The 27,791-nt window shown below is 46.6% G+C and overlaps 1 protein-coding gene across 1 annotated transcript in view; it reads left to right on the forward strand.

Moving 5' to 3' along the window:
- The window catches only part of LOC111154410 (dipeptidyl peptidase like 6), a 663,711-nt gene that overhangs the window by 330,334 nt on the left and 305,586 nt on the right, over positions 1-27,791 (forward strand). The window contains exon 3 of the mRNA XM_022513977.1: positions 16,912-17,010. Coding sequence (XP_022369685.1) covers positions 16,912-17,010 — 99 coding nt within the window. The remainder of the gene's footprint in view (positions 1-16,911; positions 17,011-27,791) is intronic.

The raw sequence follows: 27,791 nt of genomic DNA on the forward strand, positions 1-27,791 counted from the left end.
CCTCTCTTGCCTTATGATCCTCTGTCTTGTTTCTTAAATTCCACATAGGAGTTAGAACATGTGGTATTTGTCTTTCTCTGACTGATGTATTTGACTTAGCACAATACCCTCTAGTTCCATCCATGTCATTGCAAATGGCAAGATTTTATTTTTGATGGCTGAGTAGTATTCCATTATGCACATGCGCGCACGCGTGTGTGTGTGTATCACATCTTCTTCATCCATTCATCTGTCATTGGACATCTAGGCTCTTTCCATAGTTTGGCTATTGTATATCGGGGTGCACATGCCCATTTGGATCACTATCTTTGTATCTTTGGGGTAAACACCCAGGAGTGCAATTGCTGGGTCATAGGGTAGCTCTATTTTCAACTTTTTGAGGAACCTCCATACTGTTTTCCAGAATGGCTGCACCAGCTTGCATTCCCACCAACAGCGTAGGAGGGTTCCCCTTTCTCCACATCCTCGCCAGCATCTGTCATTTCCTGACTTGTTAATTTTAGCCATTCTGACTGGTGTGAGGTGGTATCTCATTGTGGTTTTGTACTTCCCTGATGTCAAGTGATGTGAGTATTTTTTCATGTGTCTCTTGGCTAGTTGGATGCTTTCTTTGAAGAAATGTCTGTTCATGTCTTCTGCCCATTTCTTGATTGGATTATTCTTTGGACGTTGACTTTGATAAGTAGGAGGTACTTTTAATAAAATAATCTTTTTCAAGGACTGCCAGTTTCTGGTCTTATATTCTGGTTTGTTGAAACTCAAATCACAGTACCTGCTTTTTACTTGCCCAGAAAATCCATTTTGAACTCAACTGGGTCTAGCCTTTTGGTAGAAATATTCCCACATTCGTGTGTGTGCCCTTTCCAGCTTGGTAGGAAGAATCACATGGAAGCCCTGTTGGTACCCAGGATCTTGAAGGGCCTTATGGTAATCGTTCTGAATGACAAGTACACTTTTCTGTAGTGCTGTCTAATTACCACCAGTTATGCACAATTTACATTTTAAAGATCAAATTAAAAGTGTTTAAGGCAATCTTCCTTCCGAAGGGACTAGCCAAATGAGAACGTGTCCTTTTCAATTTTGTCATTCATTTCTCCCTTGCTAGTCTGTGCTCTTTTCGAAATTTCTCTTTGGCGCAATAGACTCAGAGTTACCTTTTTTAATTTTCAGATATTTAATATGTGCCTACATCAGGTCACACAGAGTCTGTGACTTTTGGGGCAGCTCCAGTTCTTGCATTCTGATGAAAAGGACTATTGCCATTCTCCAGTGTCACAGTTAATGTCGTAGGAGCTGAAAAATCCAGCAAAGTCACATTTGCATTAAAACAGCCCTGACGGTTGACCTTGCGGATTTTCACATTAGAGAAGACGGACAGCAGTTTCCAATGGAAAATGCTAGAACACTGTGAGGTGGTGTGTAACCATAAAGCCTTGGACATTTGAAGGTCCCAGCGACGGTAGACTCTGGGCTGAGGCCATGTGGAGGTTGTCGGAATATGAGGCTCGTGAATCTTTTTTGGGTGGGAGGGAGCATAGAGATTGTTTTTATGGAGTTGAAATTTCATCCCTGGTTTAGGTCCAGTGTCTGTAAGTGCTTTGCTAACTCTCAGCTTATCTTTCTAAAATTTTCAACTGGACCCGATAGGCTTTACGGAGAGGGAGTGAAATCCAGCAAATTAGCTAGCACGGCTCATAAATTGGATTCTCCTCCAGGAGAGCGGAGGAGCGAGCAAGTCAGACATCTAATCAAGTGTTTTGAATGTACACCAGACTCAAAATAAGACGAAAGGGGTTTGTGTGGGAAAGAGCCGTATTAAACTGATATTCGAGAGAATCCCTCCACTTCAGAGGTGTGACTGCTAGTTAACAAAGGAAGTTCTATAATTAAATTTCCATGTTTTTTTGTTGTTTTTTTTTAAGATTTTTTTGTTTATTTATTTGACAGACAGGGATCACAAGTAGGCAGAGAGGCAGGCAGAGAGAAGCAGGGAATGGGATGGGGGGTGGGGAGCAGGCTCCCTGCTGAGCAGAGAGCTGGATGCAGGGCTCGATCCCAGGACCCTGAGATCATGACCTGAGCCGAAGGCAGAGGCTTTAACCCACTGAACCACCAGGCGCCCCTTCCATGTTTTTTTTTTAAACAGACTATTTGGGGGGGGGGCAGGGTTTTTGTTGTTTTTTTTTGTTTTTGGCAGTTGGATTCACAGCCAAACTGAGAGTCAGGTACAGAGTTTCCCCAGACACCCTCTGCCCCAGGCACACACAGCTTCCCCTACCTCTTGTCAGTCCCCTCCGGAGTGGCACGCTTTTACAATGGATGAACCTTCATTGGCCCGTCATTATCACTCGAAGTTCATAGTTTACATTAAGATGCCCTCTTGGTGGGGTGCTTGTGTGGCTCAGTCAGTTAAGCGTCTCACTCTATTTCAAATCAGGTCTTGATCTCAGGGTTGTGGGATCGAGCCCTGTGTCAGGCTTCATGCTCAACATGGAGTCGGCTTAAGTTTTGCACTCTCCCTGCCTCTCCCTCCCCTCGTTCTCACTCTCTCTAAAATAACAAATCTTTTAAAAATTTTTTTATTTTTTATTTTTTTATTATATGTTAGTCGCCATACAGTACATCATTAGTTTTGATGCAGTGTTCCATGACTCATTGTTTGCGTGTAACACCCAGTGCTCCATCCAGTCCGTGCCCTCCTTAATACCCAACACTAGGCTCACCCAACCCCCTACCACCCTCCCCTCCAAAACCCTCAGTTTGTTTCTCAGAGTCCACAGTCTCTCATGGTTCGTCTTCCCCTCCGATTTCCCCCAACTCCCTTCTCCTCTCCATCTCCCCATGTCCTCCGTGTTATTCCTTATGCTCCACAAGTAAGTGAAACCGTATGATAATTGACTCTCTCTGCTTGACTTACTTCACTCAGAATAATCTCCTCTAGTCCCGACCATGCTGATACAAAAGCTGGGTATTGAACCTTTCTGATGGCTGAGTAATATTCCATCGTATATACGGACCACATCTTAAAAAAAAAAAAAAAAAGGTGCACTGTTGGTGTTGTGAATGCCACGGGCTTGGACAAACGTGTGAATGGCACACATCCACCATCACAGTATTCTACAGAAGAGCTCCGCTGCTCCAAGAACCCTCTCTGGTCTGTGTTCACCCCTCTGGCCCCCATAACCCTGGCAGTGGTGTTTTTACTGTCTCTGCTGTCGTGCCTTTTCCAGAATGTTATACAGTTGGAACCATACAATATGGAGACTTCTTTCATTTAAGCAATAGGCTTTTAAGTCTTTTCATGGCTTCACAGCTTATCTCTTTTCAGTGCTCAGTAGTATCCCATGGTCTGGGTAGACCACGGTTTGTTTATGCGTCCACCCACCGAAGGACATTTTGGTTGCTTCCAGGTATCGGCAATTATGAGCAAAGCTGCTCTAAACATTCACACGAGGGTGTTTATGTAGACATAATTTTCAGCTTCTTTGGGTAAATACCAAAGAGTGTGTTTACTGAAATACATGCTACAAGTGTATTTTGGTTTGTAAGAGACTGCCCAGCTGTCTTCCAAACCAGCTGCCCCATTCTCCGTCCTCATCAGCAATGAACGAGACTTCCTGTGGCTTCACATCTTCGCCAGAGTTTGGTGTTGGCAGTGTTCTGGGCATCGGCCATTCTCACAGGTGTGTAGTGATACGTCATTATTTGAATCTCATCTTTGAAGAATTCTGGAACAATTGATTTTTGAGCATTTATTTAAAATACACAGATAATGTCGTATTGTTAGTGAATTTTCAAAGTGAACAGGCTCCTAAGTGAACAGGGACCCAGATCAAAACATGGAATTCAGCCAGCATCCCAGAAGCCTCCTCTCCTGCTTTCTCATCATTAATCTTCCCAAAGGTCCCCTAATTTCTAATATCATAGAACAGTTTTTCATGCTTTTAGACTTTCTACATTTACAGCATTAATACAATCATGTAGTATGTATTCTTTACAACTGGTTCTTTTGTTCAATATAATGTTTTTGAGATTTATTTTAGTATTTAAAGTTGCGCTGATGCCCAGTTTTTAATCTCTGTATACTCTCTGCATCATCTGTGACAACTGAAAAGTAGCTTAACAGTAATTTAATAACGTGTGTATAATAACAAGTAACATACGCCTTACTGTTTTATGGTTTCTTGTAGAAATAGGTGATTTGGCTCTGTCTCCCAAGCATTTTCTATGTTTTCTTCCTCTATTAAACTCACCCCCCAAATCCGATCTCATCAGAGCTGATCTGTTTATGACGATGACAAGTGTCCTTTCACAGGACACATCAGGGACTTGAACGGTCTCTGTGTTGCTCACTTTCACTTGGACACCGTAGTTGTGTTTCTAGATTGCTTTGTTCACAGCACCTGCCAGCTGGCTGATTGGGTGAACAGCGGCTACTCCGGTCATGAAATAGAAACTTGTTTTGCTGCCGTTGCTGCTGCCGCTCTTGTCGTTGTTGTTTCTCATGAAGTTAATCTGTTAATGCTGAGGGAACTAAGTGCTTCGTATAAAGGGATGGTGCAGATAGTATTTATGGTGACGGACCAGAATGTGGGCGCGATCGGGGAGGACGGGAAGCATTGGTGGACGGTTTTATGGAAGATGAGGAAGTTGGAAGACAGATGCAGGAGAGATGAAGGAGATTCGAGAGGGCAGGTCACCCCTGCCATCAGATCCTAGAGCGCTCGCCAGACAGAAGGTGCCTGGCCGGGGAGCCACGGAGGGATGTAAAGAGTGTCAGGAGTCAAGGCTGGAGGGATGGGGTGGTGGCAGGTTGGGAGAGCGTGGAACGCCAGTCACTGGATTCGAGGTGGTCCTAGTCTAAGGGTTCCTATCCTTTGTAACAATTTATAAGTTGTAACTGTTTTTAGAATCTGACAAAACTAAGTCAGGGACGCCTGGGTGGCTCAGTTGGTTGAGCAGCTGCCTTCGGCTCAGGTCACGATCCCAGCGTCCTGGGATCGAGTCCCACATCGGGCTCCTTGCTCAGCAGGGAGCCTGCTTCTCCCTCTGCCTCTGCCTGCCATTCTGTCTGCCTGTGCTCGCTCTCTCTCCCTCTCTCTCTCTGACAAATAAATAAATAAATAAAATCTAAAAAAAAAACCCTGTAAGTCATCCGATCATTGGAAAAGGGTACACACGTCCTCATAATCAGCGGGAATCACTTCAGGAGGCTCTCACACTTGGTCAGCCTGTCCATGGACCAGGTTAGGGACCAGCTTGAGCATTTATCCAAAACCCAGATGTTACAATAACACAGTACTTTAGTCTCCAACAGAATACCTAACTAAATACCCAACTAAAATCATTCAAACCATAAACGTTACATTGTTTCATAACAGAAGTCCAGGGGTGTCTGGGTAGCTCAGTCAGTTAAGTGGGCCACTCTCGATGTCAGCTCAGGTCATGATCTCAGGGTTGTGAGAGCCCACGCTGGCTTTGTGCTCAGCGGGGAGTCTGCTTGAGGATTCTCTCTCTCTCTCCTTTTCTCCTCCCCCACTGTCTACATCTCTCTCAAATAAATAAAAAAAAAAAATCTCAAAAAAAAAAAAGATCTTCTCTTTCCTTCTCCCTACCCCTCCCCCTGCCTTTAAGGAAAAAAGAAAGAAAGAGAGGAAGAGAAGGAAGAAAAGAAAGAAAAGGAGAAGCCCAGCCATGGCCAGGCCCAGGATGGTTCAGTGGCTCAAAGATCTCTGCTGTTCTCGTCTGCGTGCTGGCAAAGTGGCTGCCCTGGCTCCACACATCACATTTCTTACCCTCACAGGAGAGAAGGGAAAATCACAGAACTTGCCTTGTGTAGTTCTGTCTTTTTCGGAGCCAGCCAGGAGAGAGCTTACTTGCCACAACTATATTATACGGCCTACTATATATATTATATAATAATACAAGAGCTGGAAGGGGGAGTTGAGAAAGTCAGTATTTGTAAGTGTCGGCCTCTGCAGACTTGGAAGTGTACAATGGCTCTCAGGGCCTCTGCAGACTTGGAAGTGTACAATGGCTCTCAGGGCCTCTGCAGACTTGGAAGTGTACAATGGCTCTCAGGGGCTTCTCCCTCTGCCTCTGCCTGCCATTCTGTCTGCCTGTGCTCGCTCTCTCTCCCTCTCTCTCTCTGACAAATAAATAAATAAATAAAATCTAAAAAAAAAACCCTGTAAGTCATCCGATCATTGGAAAAGGGTACACACGTCCTCATAATCAGCGGGAATCACTTCAGGAGGCTCTCACACTTGGTCAGCCTGTCCATGGACCAGGTTAGGGACCAGCTTGAGCATTTATCCAAAACCCAGATGTTACAATAACACAGTACTTTAGTCTCCAACAGAATACCTAACTAAATACCCAACTAAAATCATTCAAACCATAAACGTTACATTGTTTCATAACAGAAGTCCAGGGGTGTCTGGGTAGCTCAGTCAGTTAAGTGGGCCACTCTCGATGTCAGCTCAGGTCATGATCTCAGGGTTGTGAGAGCCCACGCTGGCTTTGTGCTCAGCGGGGAGTCTGCTTGAGGATTCTCTCTCTCTCTCCTTTTCTCCTCCCCCACTGTCTACATCTCTCTCAAATAAATAAAAAAAAAAAATCTCAAAAAAAAAAAAGATCTTCTCTTTCCTTCTCCCTACCCCTCCCCCTGCCTTTAAGGAAAAAAGAAAGAAAGAGAGGAAGAGAAGGAAGAAAAGAAAGAAAAGGAGAAGCCCAGCCATGGCCAGGCCCAGGATGGTTCAGTGGCTCAAAGATCTCTGCTGTTCTCGTCTGCGTGCTGGCAAAGTGGCTGCCCTGGCTCCACACATCACATTTCTTACCCTCACAGGAGAGAAGGGAAAATCACAGAACTTGCCTTGTGTAGTTCTGTCTTTTTCGGAGCCAGCCAGGAGAGAGCTTACTTGCCACAACTATATTATACGGCCTACTATATATATTATATAATAATACAAGAGCTGGAAGGGGGAGTTGAGAAAGTCAGTATTTGTAAGTGTCGGCCTCTGCAGACTTGGAAGTGTACAATGGCTCTCAGGGCCTCTGCAGACTTGGAAGTGTACAATGGCTCTCAGGGCCTCTGCAGACTTGGAAGTGTACAATGGCTCTCAGGGAAGGCAAGACCCCCTTTTTATGAAATATTTTATGAAGGCAGTCTTCATTGCTTGAACTTGAACAATGAGTTTGCACCATTCCTTAAACCGAAACATATGTGCAAGGAGGGAGTTCTTTCGGATTCTCATAAAAGAGAGAATGAATTTACACAGCTGCTAACCTTATAGTTAGTTGCAAACTTCCAAAGTCCTGAGAAGTGGGTCCCTAGGAGAATCTTAACAGTCTCGACTTTGACTTTCCATCATTAGTTCTAGGATTGCAAGGTGCATCTTGCTTACTTATTGGATTCTTACACTAAAGATCCATTTCTCTGAAGGATGGGGGTAGATGATCGTTCGTGCCGGCTTCGGGAATCTAACCTAAGCAAATGTGCCTACATATTTATCCATAAAGGGCACTTTTCAAAGCATTGCCACATTTTGCATCCTATTTTTAAGGCATGGTTACATATAAACCATGAAAAGGATAAATCTTCTCTGGGCGCTCTGGTTTTCTTTAGTCGGTTGCCTGGTTGGGATGAAAGCCTCTTGGTCAAGTTCAAGTAGGTCTGGGGAGCCTCCAGGACCATCTGTTACAAGGAGCTGGCCAGTGTAGTCGCTGATATTTTAGGGAAGACTCTGGCCAGTCAGGAACCAAAGGCAGCTGTTAGGGAGTCTTAAGTCGAGTTACCAGGTCTGGGTCAGGAACACAGAGACAGATGGTCTGATAAGATCAGAGAAGTGGAAAGAAGTCGCCCACCTTGAACCAGGTCAGAGCACCAAGGGGCGTTCGGTTTCATGCTGCAATGGTCCACGCTCTCTACGAGGCAGGACTCTTACCTTGAACCCTGCCGGAACAACCTTTATCACCGCAGCAAAAACAGCACATGTAGGCACTTGCTCAGAGGGCTGTCGCCTATTCCCCACGTTCCTATTGTGTGAGGTCTGAAAATGAGCGGACACTGGGTTAAGAGATAATTTACCAAGCCTCGGATTTATTGATCTTTTTCTCCCTTCCTTTATCCTTACCCAGATTCTTTTTCATCTTTTTAAAAAATTCAGTAAATGTATGATCATCGTGCTTTCAGAGGATGCCTCCTAAGGTAGTGGGTTAGTGGGGGATGGAGAAAAGGTCTTGAGGGATCTGCTGGGTGAGAGGATGACTCCCCAGAGTTCCATGTTCTAATCCCTGGAACCTGGGAACCTGGCCTGGGAGTGTCACCAGGGAAGGTCACCTTATATGGCAAACAGGGGTTGTTGCGGAGTTGGAATGAAGCATCTGAGATGGGGGGAGGGGTTCCTGCTTTATCCCTGAGTCCTAAAGGCAACCATGTGTATCTTTATAAGAGGGAGGCAGAGAGGGATCTGACACAGGCAGAGGGGAGAAGGCAACGTGACCAGGGAGGCAGGGATGGTAGTGACGTGGCCCCGAGGCAAGGCGCACCCAGGGCTGCCGCAGAGGCGAAGAGTTGCTCCCCTGCAGCGCCCCCTCTGCTGTTTGGAGGCAGTACATTGGTGACGAATTGTGGCGGCTGCCGCGGGAAAGTAAGACAAAGGGAAATCAATGCCTTCGCCGGTCCTGCAGTGGCTGTAAGTTACAGGCAGGCGCTGTGGGCGGTAAGATCGAGCGAGCGAGAGAGAGAGAAGGAGAGAGAGAGAGAGAGAGAGAGAGGTGTGCTGCACTCTCCGCCCCCCACCCCCCCACCTGCTCACAGGAGAGGCCATCCCGGCCTCCCCACCTCTCTGGAGGAGGACTCGCAGCTTCACCATTTGGTTCTTTGTCATCTCTGCCTGGAGAAGGAACTGCAGGGTGTTCCCATTAAGGTATCTGTTGGGGTGTTTTTAGAATCTGAAGAGGAAAGGATACGCCCCATCCCCTGCCTTGACTTAATTTATTTTTATGATTTTACTTACATGTATGAGACAGATATAAATTCCACTTAAAATTCATAGAAAACAAACAGAAAGAGCCAAATCAAATGCAGATCAATCAACAGGGCCAATAAAATTCAAGTAAAAAAAAAATGTACATTTTGTGTCACAGGCGATGACGATTCCTGAAATGGAATCTCCCTTAAAATGGGCCTATGCTCCTTGCTGCTAGGATGTGGGCACTTGGGGCTTGATGAGCCGCCCCTAGCAGCCCCGATTTCTCTGTCGGGAGCACCACACACCTTTGTCCACGTAACAAACCGTGGTGTCAGCAGGGAAGGTCAAATTAGCTGACCGTGGTGTTGGGCCTCCGGAAGACACACACCAGCTCAGATGCTAGATTCGGGTGTGAGCTTGGGCTACGATCAGAACATGACTTTACTGATGATCTCCCAGGGAGTAGGTATAAACAGAAAGAAAAGTAGTGAGAAAGCTATTAAATAAACCACCCCAATCCAAATAATAATAGTACTTTTCTTTTAGGCCACCAGTTCTACAACCCGCCTCTGCGTATCATTCATTGCCTCTCACTGATGCTGATGTTAGTTCTTCTCTGCTCTTCCCGGGATTCTTGTAGCATGTAGCAATATTCACAGACTATTCCCACCAAAGACTTCCTCCCGCTTCCTTTCTTCACTCTGTTATGAAACCTTTGATGTTATTTGGAAGTCCTTTATAGATTTCTTTCATGACTTTAAGTGAAAATGTCTTTATGTCTGTATTTCTGGGCCCTCCGACCTTATGTGCTGTGTCTTGACCCTCCCCGGCTAATCTGGGGAGCATCCCCCCCGCCCCCAGATGGCCCAACACCTCCCGTCCTTCCTCACAGCTTTGGATAATATTTGCAGCCTCTTTTCTCACTTGAACAAAATCTCCCACCAAATAATAAGTTGATTGAAAAATGGAAAACTCATTTAAAACATTCACCATTTGTCTTGAGGCATTCGGGCCAGGCAGACTCTCATTTCTTCAAATCCATTAGTAGCTACAATCTAGTTTATTGCTACTTGGACCTTGACTCAAACCTGTTTTCTTAGCAGTCTTAATGGATTATTTCTACTTGAAATGAACACGTAGCACCGTCCTTACTGAGAACAAAATGAATGCCGATGTAGAATGTGCTCATCAAACACAGGGGTAAGTTCAGAAAGGTTGCAGGATACCAGATCAATATGCAAATACCGTGTTTAATGGACTAGCAACAAAGAGTTGGAATTTGAAATTTTGAAAACACCAGTTGTGTTAGTGGGCTCGGGCGGGCATGATAAAATAGCCACACTGAGTGGTTAAACAACATAAATGTATTTTCTCATCGTTCTCGAGTCTTTAAGCCCAAGATCAAGTGCCAGCAGGATTGGTTTCCAGCGAGACCTCTTTTTCTGGATTGCAGACGGCTTTTTCTCGCTGTATCTTGCATTGCTTTTTTTCCTGCATGCACGGAGAGAGAGTATCTCTTCCTCTTACCTTACAAGGACACCGGTTCTGTTGGGATAGAGCCCCACTTTTATGATCCCGTCTAACTTTAATTACCTTCTTTAGGGCTCTATCTACAAGTATAGTTGCATTGAGGGTTGGGGCTTCCCCATATCAACGGGAGAAGTGTGCAATTCAGTCCACAACACCTGTCCTCAAGGTCACCGTTGGGGGGCACTATTCTGCATACACAGTCTGACCCTCAGTCCTTAAAGGTTCACATGCATCCCACGTACACCATACATTCTCTCCGTCCTGGTCCCCACAAGTCCTAAGCTATTGCAGCATTAACTTAGAGTCCGAAATTTCATCTGCTCAGAAGTCCCAAATGCCATCATCGAAGTCACCAGAACGACTTGTAAGACTCTGGGGGTGCTCCGTTTCATGACCTGTAAGTACATTACCCAGCTTAAATTCTATTGTTCCTGAGTTGTTGGCAGTGAAGCAGGACTGACTTTATTCTTCCATTATGAGAAGTAAGAATCCACAGAGGACATTCGAGTCTCATCTACAACAGAGAGCGCTGATTGTACGTCTTTAAAACAACAGCAGCAGCAGCAGCTCTAATGGGAAAGTATTGATTCCAGCATCCACACAGAGCACTCACGCCACTAACATGCTCCGAGAGAAGGGAAACGCTTCCTGTGTTTTCAGTTTTTTCCTTGGACTCAATGGCTGTCTGTGTTAGGTTCATCAGTAATGGTCCAAGCACCTGTGATCTGAGCTTAAGCAAAAGCTGTATCACTGGATGTCATGAATTAACGGTTCAGATTTTGCAAAATGGGCAGTTTCTGTGCTCCTGGGTGGCACAGTCTGTTGAGCGTCTGACTCTTGATTTCAATTCAGGTCATGATCTCAGGGTTGTGAGATCAAACCCGTGTCAGGCTCTGTGCTCAGCGTGGAGTATGCTTGAGTTTCTGTCTCCTTCTTCCTCTGCCCTTCCTCCTCATGCTCTCTCTCTCTCCAATCAATCAATCTTTTAAAAAACAGTTTCTTTGATTTCCATATGTTCCTCTGTTTGCATGGAAGCCAACAAGTATTGGCAACGTCTATAGAAACAACATACAAATATGTTCCCCGTGACTTACTCTAAACGCCAGAGTGTTTCTGCTCTGAACCTGGGCTGGGATCTGCCTCCTGTGAAGCTCGATCCCACCCGCACACCACGTGGTGTCTCCTCGGAGTTTGAAAATCCTTCTTCTTGGCCCCGGCTCCATCACGCGCAGCAGGTGAACACCGGCTGTGGGCCCCTGCTGTGTGTGCTCCTTGTCGATCTCAGAGGATAACTTTTTCTCATTACAGAAAAGTGTCCATAAAAATGTTTTTTAAACCTTTTTCTTTATTTACATATATGTATTTTTTTAACCTGGAGAGCACAGTGTTCTATCGGGACCCTTATGAGCATTACGGGCGGGGTATCTTCAGTATTCTGGAATTAAATTAGCATCCCACTTTGGGGTTAGGTTGCACACAAGCTGATTCTGTGGGCAGTGCCAACGGCCGATTTCCCTGCGAATGGGGCTAATGCCACCTTGACAGACATCCCACCTGTCTTAGAGAAGCCCTGCACCCCCGCAGTAGCTCAGGCTTGCCTTCCTCCTCGTTCTGATAGGATTGGACGTTAAAACTGTCCGCGTCCTCCAAGATGGCATTTCTGGAGTTGTCGCTTATGCCCGGTGCCAGCACAAGCAGAAGTGATCTGGGTAGGTTTCGTCGTTACTGAATGGGGCTTGTCGGGGGCTAACCTCCACCTGCAGGGACGGAAATCCTCAGGAGGTTACGCTTCACGTTAATCCGTCCTACGGTGGTGGGATTTATTTCTCACTGTAAAAATCTCCAGGGAACATTCCAGACCGTTCCCAGTCACTGCGCCCCTTAATAACGTGACTGTGGAACAAGCATCCGGACGGGCGTGAGCAGTCTGCACCGTATCCCGACCTACTCGGGGAGAGCCGCCTCGCTCGGGACCAGGGTGAGCAGACCAGGGTGCCGCGGTGACGAGCGCTCTGTGCTTATCCCGGTGTCGGGCTGAAGGGGACGCGACGTCGCGGTCGTCTCCCGATTACCTTCAGGATGGAAGCCAAACTGGGAAAGCCACTGGGCACTTCTGTCTCTCCACGGGTGGGTTCCCTTCCGGTTCTGGTCGACTTCGGTTCAAGGTGACTTCCGGTTTAAGATGGCCCACGGAGCCCAGAAATCTTTCCCTTCTGATTTCAAGCACGTAGAAGTGAGAGAAAATAAAGAGGAAAAACATAGCTGTGCTCAAAAACAAGCCGGAGTCTTTTATCTATGTGGGACAGAATGGTGTCCGTGAAAGAAGGGTCAGGCTGAAGCTTATGGCGACAAGTACAGCCAGACTCCTGCCAGCCTCCAGGAGCAGAGACGAGTCAGACCCAACGGCAAGGTCTAGGATCTTGGTGTCCATGAGGGACTAGGGACTGGACAGGTGCCCCCTGCCTTAAAATTGGGTTCATGTTCAGAGGATCTTGAATCCCCATCACCACGTCAGGCAAAGGGCTCCAGCCCAAATGGCAGCATGAGACCCAGCTTCCAAGTGCCCAGGACATTGCTCCCGGCCACACCAACAGGAGTCTCTCATGACCCAGGACACGTGCAGGGAAGACGCTTACAGCTAAGAGTCACAAGAACCTGCAGGAACTGTCCCCTAAAAATGAGAACACCACCTTAGTACACATAAGCACTTAAATCCAAAGAAATATAAATCAGTAGGGAAAGCAGAAAATGACATTTTAGGTTTTAAAAAATTATCAATGTGATAACGGAGCTTATAGCTATAGGAGTAGATTATCCTGAAAAGGAGTTAATTAGGAGTTTTAGAAATTAAAATATAATTACTTGAAAATTTTAAATTCAGTAGCAGGATGAAAGAGCTATCTAGGTAATGCTAAAAAATTGATACAGTGGAAAATCAAACTGAAGAAACCATGCAAATGCCCCCAAAGATATAAAAATGTGGAAAACAGGGGCGCCTGGGTGGCTCAGTGGGTTAAGCCTCTGCCTTTGGCTCAGGTCATGATCTCAGGGTCCTGGGATCGAGTTCCGCACCGGGCTCTCTGCTCAGTGGAGAACCGGCTTCCTCCTCTGTCTCTCTCTCTGCCTGCCTCTCTGCCTACTTGTGATCTCTCTCTGTGAAATAAATAAATAAAATCTTTAAAAAAAAATGTGGATAACATGAAAGGAAAAGCCAGCCCTGTGGAGCTTGGACCCAGCAGGTCCGCCTGCTCCCTGGAAGGGGGGAGTCGAGTGCAGGACGAGCAGTACTGAAGGAGATCATTGCTGCCAATGTTCCTGAGATGGGGACTGACAGTGTTACTGGCTGGTAAGCATAATTTTTAAAGAAAAGCCGCAAGTGGGCATTGTCTTTTTTTTCTTTTTTTAAAGCAGGCTCCACACCCAGCATGGAGCCCAACTCAGAGCTTGAACTCAGGACCCTGAGTTCAAGACCTGAGCTGAGATCGAGAGTCGGGCACTGCCCTGAGCCAGCCAGACACCCACAAGTGGATGTTTTTTAATGAAATTCCAGAACATCCAACGTAATGAGAGGCTCTTCCTTCATCTCTGGACCTTTCCCACTCACACTTTCTCCCACCCCAACACCAAAACTCACAATTTCCTGAGAATGCTGTGTCTGCTGACGCCTTCCTGTTCTTGCATTCCTTCTAGCTGGAATGTTCTTCTTGTATCTCTTTTACCTTGGCTAGCAGGACCTTTCCTCGGGGAGTTCTTTCCACGATTCCCCCACTTCTTTCTTCCCAGTCACCGCCCGCCCTGCCGCTCTCGGTCCGGACGGACGCTGTTGCAACACAATCATGCTTTCCATTTGGCTCCCCTGCTCCCTGAGCTCAAGGGTCTTCAGCTGGATTCTCAGGGCCCAGAAGGGTTCCCGGAGCACAGCGGTCACGCATGCTTGTCACCACCTCAAAGGATTTGTGAAATGCATCGAAGTACAAATCAGTGATTTCGTTAGATAGCAATTTAATATGGGAACAAGTCACTGAGGCCCAGAGAGGCCAATGTGAGCATCTTGAGGAGACAGCTGATTGTTGACAGTCAAGTGTCCTGGCTTGAAGACCGCTCTTTGCAGCATATATCATAATGCCTCCACCACAAACTGTCCGTATTTGAAAGTCATGTGTTTTTTTAAAATAGTTTTAAAAAACAATGTAATAGGTTTTTTTTTAAAGACGTTTTTACATTACCAGAACAGTTGTTTGTAAAGAGATTTTCAGAAAGTGAATAAATTACCTTTTTCATCTTTTACCCAAAGTTTGTTGAAATGGCAAGCTTACACTCTTTTCTCATTACATGCATGGATAGCTCAAGAAGTGAGCTAGAATCTTCCTTGAATAGTGAAGTTTACTCAGATAAAATTTACGTTTTAATAGAACTGTTTATTTTCTGATCTTATGCTGAGGAGTGCTCAGAAATGTTTATACTCTGTTCTTGTTTTATTTTATTTATCTTATTTTTATTGAAATATATTTGACACATGCCATTGTGTAAGTTTGAATGTACAACATGCTGATTTCATATATTTATATATATCAGGATGATTGCTTTTGGGGGGTTAGCTAATGCCTTTATCGGGTCACATAATTCTCATTTCCTTTTTTAGTGGGAATAATTAAGATCTAATCTCTTAGCGAATTTGACATTTATAATACAGCATTGTTGTCTGTGATCGTTATATTGTCTATTCGATCTCTAGGACTTATTTTTCAACTAGTTGCCAATAGATTTCTTAATTACTCGATCACAGTATAACTGCACTACATCGATGTGTAGTTATCTTTCAAATGTTCATTTACTGTGTGTTTTCCACACTGACACGCAACATGTCTGAAGCTCTGTGTGCATTTTCCTGGGGATGGAAAGCTGCAGGTGGAAAGGTCCTACGGGGGAATTGGTTTGGCTTGACAGATTTTGTGTAGCTCCTGGGAGAGCCCCCCACAGTCAGGTCTAACCAGAAGGTCACTTTGAAAGGTATCGCTCTGTAATTTTCAAAAGACTTTTCCACACATTAATCCTTTTTGATATTCAAGAAATCAGTCAATGCACACGGTAACACGTGACCCTTCCGACAACTTCAATAGTCGATAACATCCAGAGGGGCCAAAAGAAAGAAACCATATGGGAGATGTAATAAAATCCGTGCACGGGAATCCTACAAGGAGCTCCCAGAGTGCTTATTTATGTTATTGCGCCATCCAGCAAAAATGCTCATTGTCTTCCCCACCTGCCATAGATTTTGAAACAGAAAATTAAAAGAGACAAAGGGTCCTGTGGAGGGCAAGTTCTCTGAGACCAAGAACTGGAAGCTGGCTCCACAGGCAGACACTGAATGAGCAACAGGCGTAACGACCAAACATCAAAATGTAAAAACAACACGGATCTGAAACCCCGTCACGTAGGCTGCACACAGACCTACACACCTTGATTAGCACCGAGGAGATCCCCGCCCAGCAGCCCAGCACAGAGCTGATGAAATGAGGACCCCGAGTCTTCAAGAGAGGTGCCCTGACAGCTACCATCTTCTGTTCTAGAAGGACGACGTGCGTCAGAAATAGTGAATAATGTTATGGATATATAGCAAAAGTGAGAGCTGTCTGACGTACCACCCTTGCATGTTTACTCTGTTAGCTAAAACCCCAGAAGCTTCCACCTTGGGAAATAGAACAGACATGGTCAAGTTTCTACAGGCTCACCCTCGGTGCCATTAACTAAACATCTCCTCTTCGGATGGATGTGAGATTGGTACCTTCGAGGCTCACCCCAGGTGCTTTCTCCCAGGGGGGCTGATGGAGATGATGCCAGATGGGAACCTGGTCGTTGGCACACAGACACGTGAGGTGTGATTCTATTTGAACAGGAACTGATTCCCAGCCTAGAGAGAGCCAGGGACGAGTGAGGCATATGGAGAGTCGGTACCTATGGGACCGTCACTCACCGTTCCATCCCCAGCATCCAACGTGCTGCTGAGAGTTGGCCTGTGGACTAGATGCGCCATGAGTGATTGACTACATCACACCATGGGGATCCAGTCTGGACATCCACTGTGTTTGCTTTCTTGCCCATTTCCACCTTGTTGTTCATAAATCAGTCTTGAAATGTTTACCTCTGTTCCGAAGAAATACACTCACGTATGTGTTTAAGTAGAGGGGGAGAACGGATACCATTTTACTGGGCCATGATCCCCTCACCACAGTTTTTGATATTTTAATTGAAAGCAAAAATCATGGCTTTTGTTCAGCCTTATGTTATGTAGAGGAAGTGTGTACTTCACCATGGGTACCATTTCTGAATGGCGACCCCAGTGTTTTATGGTCCTCTCTTTTATCCCAAAAGAAAAGATTTAACTATTGACCGTGTTCTTTTCTAGCGGAAGATAACAGTCTGTCTCAAAAGAAGAAGGTCACAGTGGAAGATCTTTTCAGCGATGATTTCAAAATTCACGACCCCGAGGCTAAGTGGATAAGTGGTAAGTCCGGAGACCTGCATGCGCATGGGAAGCCACTCTTCCACAGTTTGGGTTTGGCCTGTTGCCTCTCATGTTCTCTCTTCGGCTGTGGAAGTGGATGCCCAGAGCTCTTGCTGCGATAATCACCTTATTATCATTCTAAGAAAATATGGATCTGGTAAAATGGGGCTGTTCCTTAGTGAGAAATGGGCTCTCAGTGTCACCTCCCCAAATCATTATTTCTCAGACAGAGATGTGAGCCGTTGCTAAGCAACAGGACCAGGCAGAGACACAGCTGAGCTTCCCTCCCTCTCCCTGTTCTTTCTTCCCTTTTGTACGGCCCTGGCTTTCACTCCCCGCTGCATAGAGGGGCCAAAAGGACCTCCAAGGCTTCTTCTCAAAAGCCATCAAATGAATGAAACTCGAGCCTGGTGCACATTTGAGGATAAATTTATTTTCCTCTTGCACTTTAGTCTGGATATAATCTACTTTTCTGGTTTGGGGGGATTTTTAAAACAAAACAAAACAGGGTTGAAGGCCAAAGGCAGTATGTTCATGATGTATTTTTTTTGGTCTAGGACATAATCCATATCATCCACTTGTAGTTGAACTAATTCTCAGGTGTGGTCATGGGAGAAAAGGTGTGATTGAATGCATGCCCTCCTCTGCAGGCTTTGGTGCCTCTCCGCTAGGTAGTTCGGCCAGTGCACCTCTCCTATTAGCTCCATGAATGTGGGATGCCCTTGAAAAGGAATCCCCAGGTCAGAGAACCTTTATTGTGGAATGCTGGAGGTCTAGTTCAAATCCTGACTTTCATAATAAATGAGGCCCAGAGAGGTTACGTGATATTTTTGAGGCCACACAGCTTGCTGGTGGTGCACATGTAGTTGGAAGCCTGTCTCCTGACTTCCCATTTAGTGTCTTCCCACGACTGTCTTGTTGGGTGACTGTGTTTTTGTATTTTCTTCCTTCTGAAATGCAGCTCATGCTTCACAAACTCTCAAACACCAAATAGCAATGACGTTTTGCCGTTCGTCTCCTACTAGGGCAGTGGCTTCTCTTTTGTGCTCAACTGTGGCCTCAGTATTCATTTCTGGTTCTTATATTCACTTATTTAAAAATGAGAGAGGGGCGCCTGGGTGGCTCAGTGGTTAAAGCCTCTGCCTTCGGCTCAGGTCATGATCCCAGGGTCCTGGGATCGAGTCCCACATCGGGCTCTCTGCTCAGCAGGGAGCCTGCCTCCTCCTTTCTGCCTCTCTGCCTACTTGTGATCTGTCAAATAAATTTAAAAAAAAAATCTTTAAAAAAAATAAATAAATAAAAAATAAAAAAATAAAAAATAAAAATGAGAGAAGATGGATCTCTGAAGGAATGTACTTTATACAAAGGAATTAGGGAGAAATAGGATCCGTGTGCTGGGGACAGCTGTTGGGGGGTGCGTGGTGCACAGAAATCCAGGACACGGAGAGAGCCAAGGTCTTTTGTTTGATGGAGGAAGTGATGTTACCTTTCGTGTTGAGGGAGACTTAACACCTGCTCTCAGTTTGTGTTAACCCCTTGCATAGGCAGGAGGAAAGTACCAAGAGTATACTCTGGGCTCAGTCTTGGGAATGAAAGGTGATTAGCCTCTTCTTAAAGATTGCGAAGTCATATTCTAGAAACAGAGCTAACCATGAGTGACCAGACATTTCGAAGATGCTGTATAAAGCCCAGTCTTTAAGAGGTGCTGGGTTTACTAATTAGAGAAAGCAGAGAATAGACCCCTGGGGAGTGTAAGGTTAGAACGTTAGTCCGTCTAAACCTTCGTGAAGAAAAGAACGCAGAGAGAAAAAGAGAGGAGAGAAGGGAGGGGGAGGGGAGGAAACCTGGTCGAGTGGCAGAATCTAGGGATAAAACAAATTGGACACAAGGAACACTGAACCATAGCTACGGGGGTCAGAGCGAGTCCAAGGAAGCCCTGAAAAGACTCATGAAGTGCTAAAATAACATTCCTATGTCTGTTAGAATGTCCATAGTGGCAGACTGGGTCTAAGTCAGCATTCCATAAGCAAAAAATAAAATGTAAAATAAACAGAGATCTGGAGTCACAAAGCACTGGTAAGTTTCTGCTGGAACTGTGTTGGTCGTAAGGAGCTTGTATCTCATGATCGACTTCATGCTGCAGAGGAGTGGAGCTGGGCCAGAGGCGGGCTGGCTCTCTGGCCAGGGGAAACAAGCCCAAATTTCTTTATCCACAAAGCTGGGAGTTAATACGAGCAATTGAGAAATGGCCTCCTGCCCGGCAGAAAATGCCGCGCCTGCCTGTTCGGCAGGTTAATTCTACTCATGAGGACAACCTGCAATTCTAAACGAAGTAAGTACCTTCAGTGCCCGGGAGCTTTCTAAGAAGGACTATCCCTTTGCAAATGTAGACATACAATGTGACATTTTGCTACAAAGTAACTGGTAGTCAAGTTTCTCCAAAGACTAGGCTCCACCCAGAGGGGAAGGGAACCTGGTTGTTTTTCTCCCAACACTCCTCTTAGCTGTCCTCCCACTGTTCTCTCATGCATTCTTCTTCCTGATCAATCCCTTTCTCTCCCTAAAATGTAATAGCTTGAAATGGATGAAGTGGCTTTGCACTGGTTAATTGAGTGCTTGTAAGTGATTTTCCACAAATACCATAAAGAATTCATTCATTTCTTTAATATCACAAGTCTAAATGTGAAGATCCAGGGAAGGTTTCCCACAGTCAGAGGATTATCGAAAGATGGGGAGCTGGGTGTGCTTTAGAAATTATCAGAGCATTGCTTTTTCAGTTAGTGTTTATTGTGTGCCCCACAGTGCAGCCGGCAAACGATACAGTGCTGGGCCCAGGGAAGTGTTTCTTACTGGTAGCCTTGGGAGTCACCTCCATCATGACCATCTGCCATGCCTTCTATCACCATGAGTCTCCTTTCTCCTCCTCTTCTTCCTTACTCCTCTGTCTGTTCCTACTCTCTTCTTCATCGTCATCATCAACATCATCATCACCATCATGATCATTGCCACCACCATCATCATCACCATCACCATTATCACCGTCATTACCACCACCATCAACATCACATCACATCATTGTCGCATCATATCGCATCATCAATACTACCATCATCACAACCATCATCATCATTTACCACCACCACCGTCATTACCATCACCATGATCACCATGATCACCACCATCACCAGCATTATCAGCATCACCATCAATCACCATCATCACCGTCACCACCACCATCACCATCACCAGCATCACCATCATCATCACCGTCACCACCACCACCATCATCACCATTACCATCATCATCACCATCATCACCGTCACCACCACCACCACCACCACCATCACCATCACCAGCATCACCATCATCACCATCACATCACCACCATCATTGTAACCTGCTGGGGGTTTCCTGTATCTTATGTTCTAGGATAAGTTCTTTGTACCTATTAAATAATTTAATTCTCACCACCACCATTATTCCCATTTTACAGATGAGGAAACTGAGACTTATGCTGTTCAAATAACTTGACCAATATCACAGTTAGTAAGTAGCAAGATTTGGACTTGAACCTACGTCTCTTTGGTCTTTATAAGCTGTGCTACATTGGATAGAACCCAGGATTCTGGTATCCAGCCAGTTTCTTTCACAACCTCACTAGCTACGTAGTGTGTCTTACCCAAAACTATAGATTGCGAATATTTCAGAATTATTGTCATCCCTTAAATTCTCTATTTTAGCTTCCCTTATCCCCATGATGTCAAGCTAACAGAATACCTAAGTGATAAAGAAAGTGGAGTAATTCCCCATGGAGAAAGAGACATGATTTGGTATTAGTATTATTATTATTATATAATATTACTAATATTAATATTATTTTTATTGCACATTAACCACTAAAGATACCAAGTGTATCTTCGGTTTAATATTGGAGTTAATAGTCTAGAACATGATACACTGTATCAGGAGTAACCTATTGGGCTAAATTTCTCCTCACCCATTCATTCTAATCTAGAGACTTGTTCTAATCTAATCTAATCTTTCCTGAAAATGATTGGTGTAACAACCTTCATACTCTGCCCTCACAGACTGGTTGCAACCAGATGAGGTCTGTACCTCAGGACAATGACTCACTGAGCACCCCCTACAGAGAAGGAGGTCCACACTCCCTCAAACTGGCCCCAGTGCCGTGTCTCCACACACTGGCTCAGTGGAAGGAACCCTTCCATCTTTTCCGGTAACCACACTGCACTTCTCAGCCTCGTGGATCCCTTGAGGTGCTGTGCTGGGATTCCATGATGTGAGGGGGTCAGGCTCTCACCCCAGTTTCACTGACACGCCTCCATGTGGTCATCGCTGACCTCCAGGTAGCTGCCTTGCACGGTCACTTCTCCGACCTCATCTTAATTTACCTGTCAACTGGTTGCTCCCTTCACCTGGGTGAAACTTCCCCCTGACCTATAGGTCATTATACTCCCTGGGCTCTATTTTGACATCGGGTGGGGTGGGGGTGGGGGGGGCTTCTTCTCAGGCTCTCCTACTGCTTCTTGCTCTTCTCCTTGACCTTTCAGGGTGGTGGGTCCCAGGGCTCAGCCCCTGGTCCCTCCCACTGAATATCTGCCTTCCTCCCTCAGGGTTTCATCGAGTTTCATGATGTTAAGTATCCTCCATCTACAGACGACTCCTAAATTTGGGTTTCCACGCTGCATTTTCCCAGAATTCTTAGCTGTCTCATAGACCTCACAACCTTAAGCTTAAAAGCTCCAAATCCGAGTTCTTGATCAACACGCCCCCCAACACACACAAAGCAAAAACCAAAAGAATAACACCTGCCCTCGCCACTGCTTCTCCCAGTCCCCTTCATGGACATCCATTCTTCTGGCAGAACAGGCTAGAAAGCTTGGAGGCTCCTTTGCTCTGCTCAGTCTCTTGTTCCTCGTATCTGCTCCATCGCAGACGCCTACAGCCCCACCCAGCATGCTTAGCGCCTGCCCACCCACCCACACTCGGCCAGACTTCCGGGTTCATGATGCCAGGCCACAGGCGGATGTGGCAGCTGTCCACTCAGAAGGATCTGCACCAGAGACAGGCGTGCGACAGGCAGGACTGGGAGCAGAATTTTCCAGTGGCTCCTCTGATAAAGGCGCTGGTGCCAGGAGACACCTAAGTGACCTTTGAGTCTCTCCAGCTTTCCCTTACTCTGAGCTGACTTGAGCTTCTTTTGATGGATTCAGGCGTCCACGTTCTTTCTTCCCTAAGGTGGTTTGTGCGTAGGAGGCTCCTTCTGCCTCACACGCCCCCTCCTCTCTGTGTCCCATCTCTCCCACTCCCACCCCCCCCCCGCAAGTGGTCCTTTTCTTTAGGATCAGCCCTCATTCTTGCTCCACAAGCAGGTTTTTCTATACTGGCTCAGCCTTCTATGTTAGGCTCCCTTGAATCCTGGATGTGACCTTTTTTACATGCATTAAGTATAATTATTTATTCAGGACCCGTTTTTCCTTCTCAGTGTGAACTGCACAGAGGTAGGATTCCCGTGTGTTTATGACCTGGTGGAGTGCCTAGTCTGAAGCCATCTGGTCACCTTCTACACTTTCTCATTTAAGGCTTGAACAACCTAGTGTTAAAGATAAGGAGACATAGGAACATGCCCTTTTACACAGCATGGTCCAGTGAAGGGCTTTTAAACAGAGCCCTGGATGTGAGAATCATACAGATTAGCTTCCTGCAGGGAAAGCATTACAGGCAGCATGGAACAGCAACTGCAAAGGCTTGGCGGCATGAGGCTGCCTGGCACCCAGGAGCAAAAGCGAGCCAGGAGAGGAATCTTTGTATGATACATGTATTACGTATTCGCTGTAGTAAGTCAGAAAACAAAGTGGAGTTGAACACAACTTCAGGAGATACTAAAACTCACCTCTAACTCTACTGACTAGAAATAGCCACTATTAAATTTTTATACTTGTCTTTTCAGGTAATGTAATATGTAGGATAATACTAAGTGCATTCAGGGGGGGAAGTTTATAACATAGATCATAAACATCTTTCCATGTATTAAATATGTATTTCCATTATCATCTTAATATCTGAATAGGATCTCATTACATAAATGTACCTTAATTTGGCTCATCTTCAGTTGCTAGAAGGTTAGCGTGTGAGTAGGAGTGGAGTGGCCCCTATAAAAAGCCGTCATGAATGATGGATGATAGGATGTGCAGCTGAGTAGAAATGGGGAGATGGGGGGAAGGACAGCCAGGTAGGACATGGAGGTTTGAAGCCTGATTAACTGGAATGGCCACTGCACTAACGGGGCATTGGTTTCTATGGTTAGATGACAAGTTCAGAGCAGAAGCCGACTGGAGAAAACTAAGTGGAAATGCTCTTTACATATTGAGGACCCAGCAGGAAGCTGGGTGAGTGGTCAGAGCCGCTTGGAGAAATGTGGAAAGTGTGCGTCACTGAGGAGCTGCTGAAATCTCACAGTGGGTGGGGAGGGGAACCGAAGTCCAGAGGAGGTGGGAGGAGAGCCCAGAGGTGCAACACCAGGGAAGGCACAGGGGAAGTGACTTAGGAGAAGCAGCCTACCTGTTGTGTGATGTCAGGTAGAGAATGCGTCAGTGGGAAATTGCCCAGTGGCCACGTAGTCCCTCTGCCAGCAGATACCCTCTTACTCACCCTGTCTTGGACTCATGCCAGAGAAAGAGGGTGTATTATTTGTCTAGAAGCAGCTTTTGCTATCCCCTCCCTGCACGTGTAAACACCAGAAACGGTCTTCTCCAGATCCGTGGAGTCGTCCCTCCACACAAGCTGTCCGAGGCCACACAGACTTGGATACACAGATTTGCTTTTGCAGGTTTGCCTTTTAGGAAGGCAGTCTGGACTGAAGCTCGCAGATGGTCCGGTGAGCTCATGCCCTGTGCTGTGAGCAAAGCCAAGGCCACCTGCGCCCTTCAGGGAACCCGCTGTTCCCGGCCGCTATCTTCGGGACACAAGCACGCCCGGGGCGGACGGGCTCCCGTGTCTGCCAGCAGCTCCAGGAGGGGCTCCTCAGCCCACTCTGTCCTCCTCCCTGGGGCCGTTCAGCTTCAGTCTGAATGTGGCAGAAGACCACCGTGGCTGGCCCCGGAGTCTCTGTTTACGCTCATTTCCATCCATCCAGCCGCGTGTGAGCAGAGAGTCCTCTGCGTCTCTCCGACGCCATAGTAGAGACTATAAAATTGAAGAAAATTGCTTCCTTTGAATGTAGGAAAATATCAGCTGGCTGGTTGATACCAGAAAAGTATATGTTTTAGAAGGTAAAATTTGAGAGAGAGCACAGGGCTCAAAGCAACTTGATTTCCATATTTGCTTTTTCCTCTTCTCCTTTGTTATTTGGAAAACACAGATGGATTTTTTTTTTTTTTTTTTTTTTTTTGGAAAGCTCATGGGGTTGGATAGAAGAGGAATTCAAGTATAAAATGGTTTGGGTATTTCTTCTGCTTTGTGAAAGCCACATTTTTTCAATCAAAACTAGGAAGTCATCGAATTGTGGAGAGGGAGAAAGGCCCTGAGAGGTCATCGGTGTAGGCCGCCCCACCGGCCAGCAGTAACTCCAGGGAGATGCCCAGGAAGGACAAGTCTCAGAGACCAGAGACATTCTTCAGCGTCTCAGTGAGGTCGAGATAGCAGCGGCATCATTTGAAGTCATTGCATAAAACACTGTCGAAGAACATCGTTCACTGTATTCCAGTCCGCAAGAAATGACGAGATGAAATTCTAGTACGCGTTTGTGTAAACAACCAATGTCTTCTCTCTCTTTTGTAGTGGTTTTCAAGATTCCACTTTTCCTCAGGAGAAGAGAACCCCAGTGGTCTGGTATTAGCAGGGCAGTTACGTCTCAGATAATTTAAAGGCAATAAAGCCTGTCCGTGCCGTAGCTCCCATGGGCTCCAGCGGAGGCTGTTGGACCCGCCACCTGTCTGCTTGGCTCCGTCCCCTTCTTAATGCGTCTTCCACATTTCTAGTATTGGAGCTGAAACTGTTACCTGCTTAAGGTCCCTTGGGCGTTTCCTGTTGGAGTTTTCTGTGGAAAGTCGGTAGCATTTAGTGGCAGTGGCCGGAGAAGAAAAGATTGCAGCAGGCTCTTAAGGCCCGTCAGTGTCGCTGGGCTCTGCGGTCCCCGCCACTCAGTTCATGGCTGGGAGTCACATCCCTGCAGGCTCGGCTGGGCCGCCGCTGCTCCAGCAGAGAGAGGGCCCTCCGCTCGGGCAAGTACATGCTGTCTCCCGGGAAATTTAAGGACGCCCTTGCCATTGTGGAACATGGTGCCGACCCTTGCCAGGAGCGAAATCCAACTCCATTTGTATGTTTGCATTATGAGAGGACAGGCTCCCCACCCCCATTTTGGGATCTAAGAAATAAGTATGTATTATACACACGCATGCGTATATTTTGTTTTCCTGAGAAAGGGATCTCAAGCAAGAGTCACCTGTTGTTTTTCCTCTGCAGTGAGTGTGATGGACATTTTTTCTGGATGCCCTATGGTGGTTTCAGGGCTCCTAGGCTTTTAAGGACTTATCCTGAGGATACCCTCTGCCCTTCGCCCCTCTTTGCCTACACGGGGTGCAGATGAGCAGGGTATGGCTTGAGACTCGGGCAGTGCTGGAGAGGTGTTCTTTCCAAGTTTGTATCAAGTGCAGGGCGATAGCACTGCCCGGACGGGCAGCCACAGACCAGAGCCCAGAGTCTTATTTGCTTTTACTTGAGTTCACGTTAAGGGAGCCTGGAAAGCTACCTCAGTCTCGGTTACTGCCTCTGTTGAGCCCATGGGTACAAGTCCTCTGCAGGCTCTTTCTAGAACGTTCTTTTTAAAGGAAATCCAGAAGTTCCATTAATTAGAGACTCTGCATCCTCGAGTGCACGGCCCTCACACAGCCCCGACATTATCATTTATTGTTTCAATTAAATTATCCCACAAAGTCCTTAACCATGTCAGCCTGCCAGAGGCTAATTAATTATCATTGACATCTTCTCAAACATGGGTCATCTTCTTAATTAATCCAAAATGAATCTCTTGCTCTCTCGCATAACCGAGTCTAAGCCCCTATGACCCGTCCGTCCTGCACGCCTGGCGCACCTAACTGTGCGTTCAGGTGTTTGTTTTCTTCTCTTTCTTCTCTTGTCTTGCCCTTGATGGAAGCTTCTCAGGGCCTTCAGGGCACGCAGTGACTGTGCCGTTTCTCTCGTGGACCAGAGTGTCTGGCTTGTGATAAAGTCTCCAGAGATGTCACTCAGCCAAAGAAATGACTCGGTGGTTGAGCAAACTGGGTATTTGGGGAAAAGCTCTCGGAGTAGCTGCTTTCCGGTTGACGGAAGACTCGCCAGGTTTATTCGTCATAAATCCTGGCATTTTAAGGAATTACACGTACATTTATAATGATAAATATATCTGACTCTCTTCTCCTGCTTTAATTGGGGAGAACCTACTAGATGCTGACAAGAGCCCCCATACCAAGCTTGCCCGTCCAGACATCATGTTCATACTCGCCGTTTACTGCCTACGTGCCAAGTGCACCAGCGCATCTCCGAGTTCTCCACACCGAGCGCTTCAGCTCATCGCTCAGAGCCACCCACGGAGGGCACGGACGGCGTCGTGTCTACATGGCCCAGCGATCTGCAAATCTTCAGTCACGTGGGGTCAGTGAAGCATAAGCACGAGCCCCTGCTGTGGAAAGCCCGGGGGCCTCTTCTGTGTTTTGCCTTGTGCTTCTGGATCTCTTCCCGGGCTGACCCCCATCCTCTTGGGGTGGCCCACCCTGTCCCCAGGTCATGGTTGCCTCTCATTTGCATGCTCTCTGTTCCCTGTGCAGACACGTCCACTGCTCTGTTCTCCCAGATGCACAGACACAAAGCTGCTCGGTGCGGTCAGCGGCTCTTGTGAAGGGTGAGGGAAGAGAAGTGCAGTGCGCCCCAGAAGATGGACCCAGAAATGAGCAACACACCAGCTGCTTCTGAAGCTATAAGAGTGAGGCAGAGAATGTCTGGTCAGCTTCCCCTTGTTTCTTGCCAAGGAAGGCTTCCCAAGGCCACATGGCCTTGCTTTGCTGCTCTTGCTTCGGTCACAGGATCTCTGAGTTCACGTCCACGGCCCCCGGGTGCTGACTGGCCTGGAGTTGGGGCAGAGGGATTGGAAGCCAATCAGCATTGCCTTCAAACTTGGCGTGCGTCTCCTGCTCATGTCTGAAAGGTTTCAGGGCTTGGGCACGCCGCGTAACCGGCGTCCTGTGCTCTCTTTGCGAGCTCAGCATCTTTCAGAGGGACAATGTTCTGGGTACTGGGGCAGAGCTTTCTAATGTCTGGTGCCTTACAATGGTTGATATGAGTTTGTCTTCATTTGAATCTCATCTCAGGTCTTAGGGGGTGAACTAGGGGAAGTTCATGGGAAAATTCATGTCGGAATCTGGGATTTTTGACCCCAAGCATGTTCTGGGCTTTCGGATCCAAGTCCCTTATGTACGGGCCAGCCTCACTTCTCCTGCTTGTGGCTGGGCGCAGGCTTTCTCTCTGCTGCGAAGACCTCTACACAGCCCGTCTTCTCTGTGTACTTGGGCCCCCACCCAGGCTCCTCCTTCCAGAGAAGGCAGGCGAGGAGTGTGCCTGCAACTTTGTTCTGCAAACTGGTCTCCCTGTGCCCGCGGTCCTCGCTTCCATGCTCCCTCCCACGGGGCTAGTTAGACTTTCACAAAAACAACCAAAGAGGCCGAAGAACTGTTTCCAAAGTAAAGAGACATCTGAGGGACCTCTA

Source organism: Enhydra lutris, unplaced genomic scaffold (assembly GCF_002288905.1).
Source record: "Enhydra lutris kenyoni isolate GAN:26980312 unplaced genomic scaffold, ASM228890v2 scaffoldscaffold37, whole genome shotgun sequence".
In the NCBI taxonomy this organism is placed as follows: domain Eukaryota; kingdom Metazoa; phylum Chordata; class Mammalia; order Carnivora; family Mustelidae; genus Enhydra; species Enhydra lutris.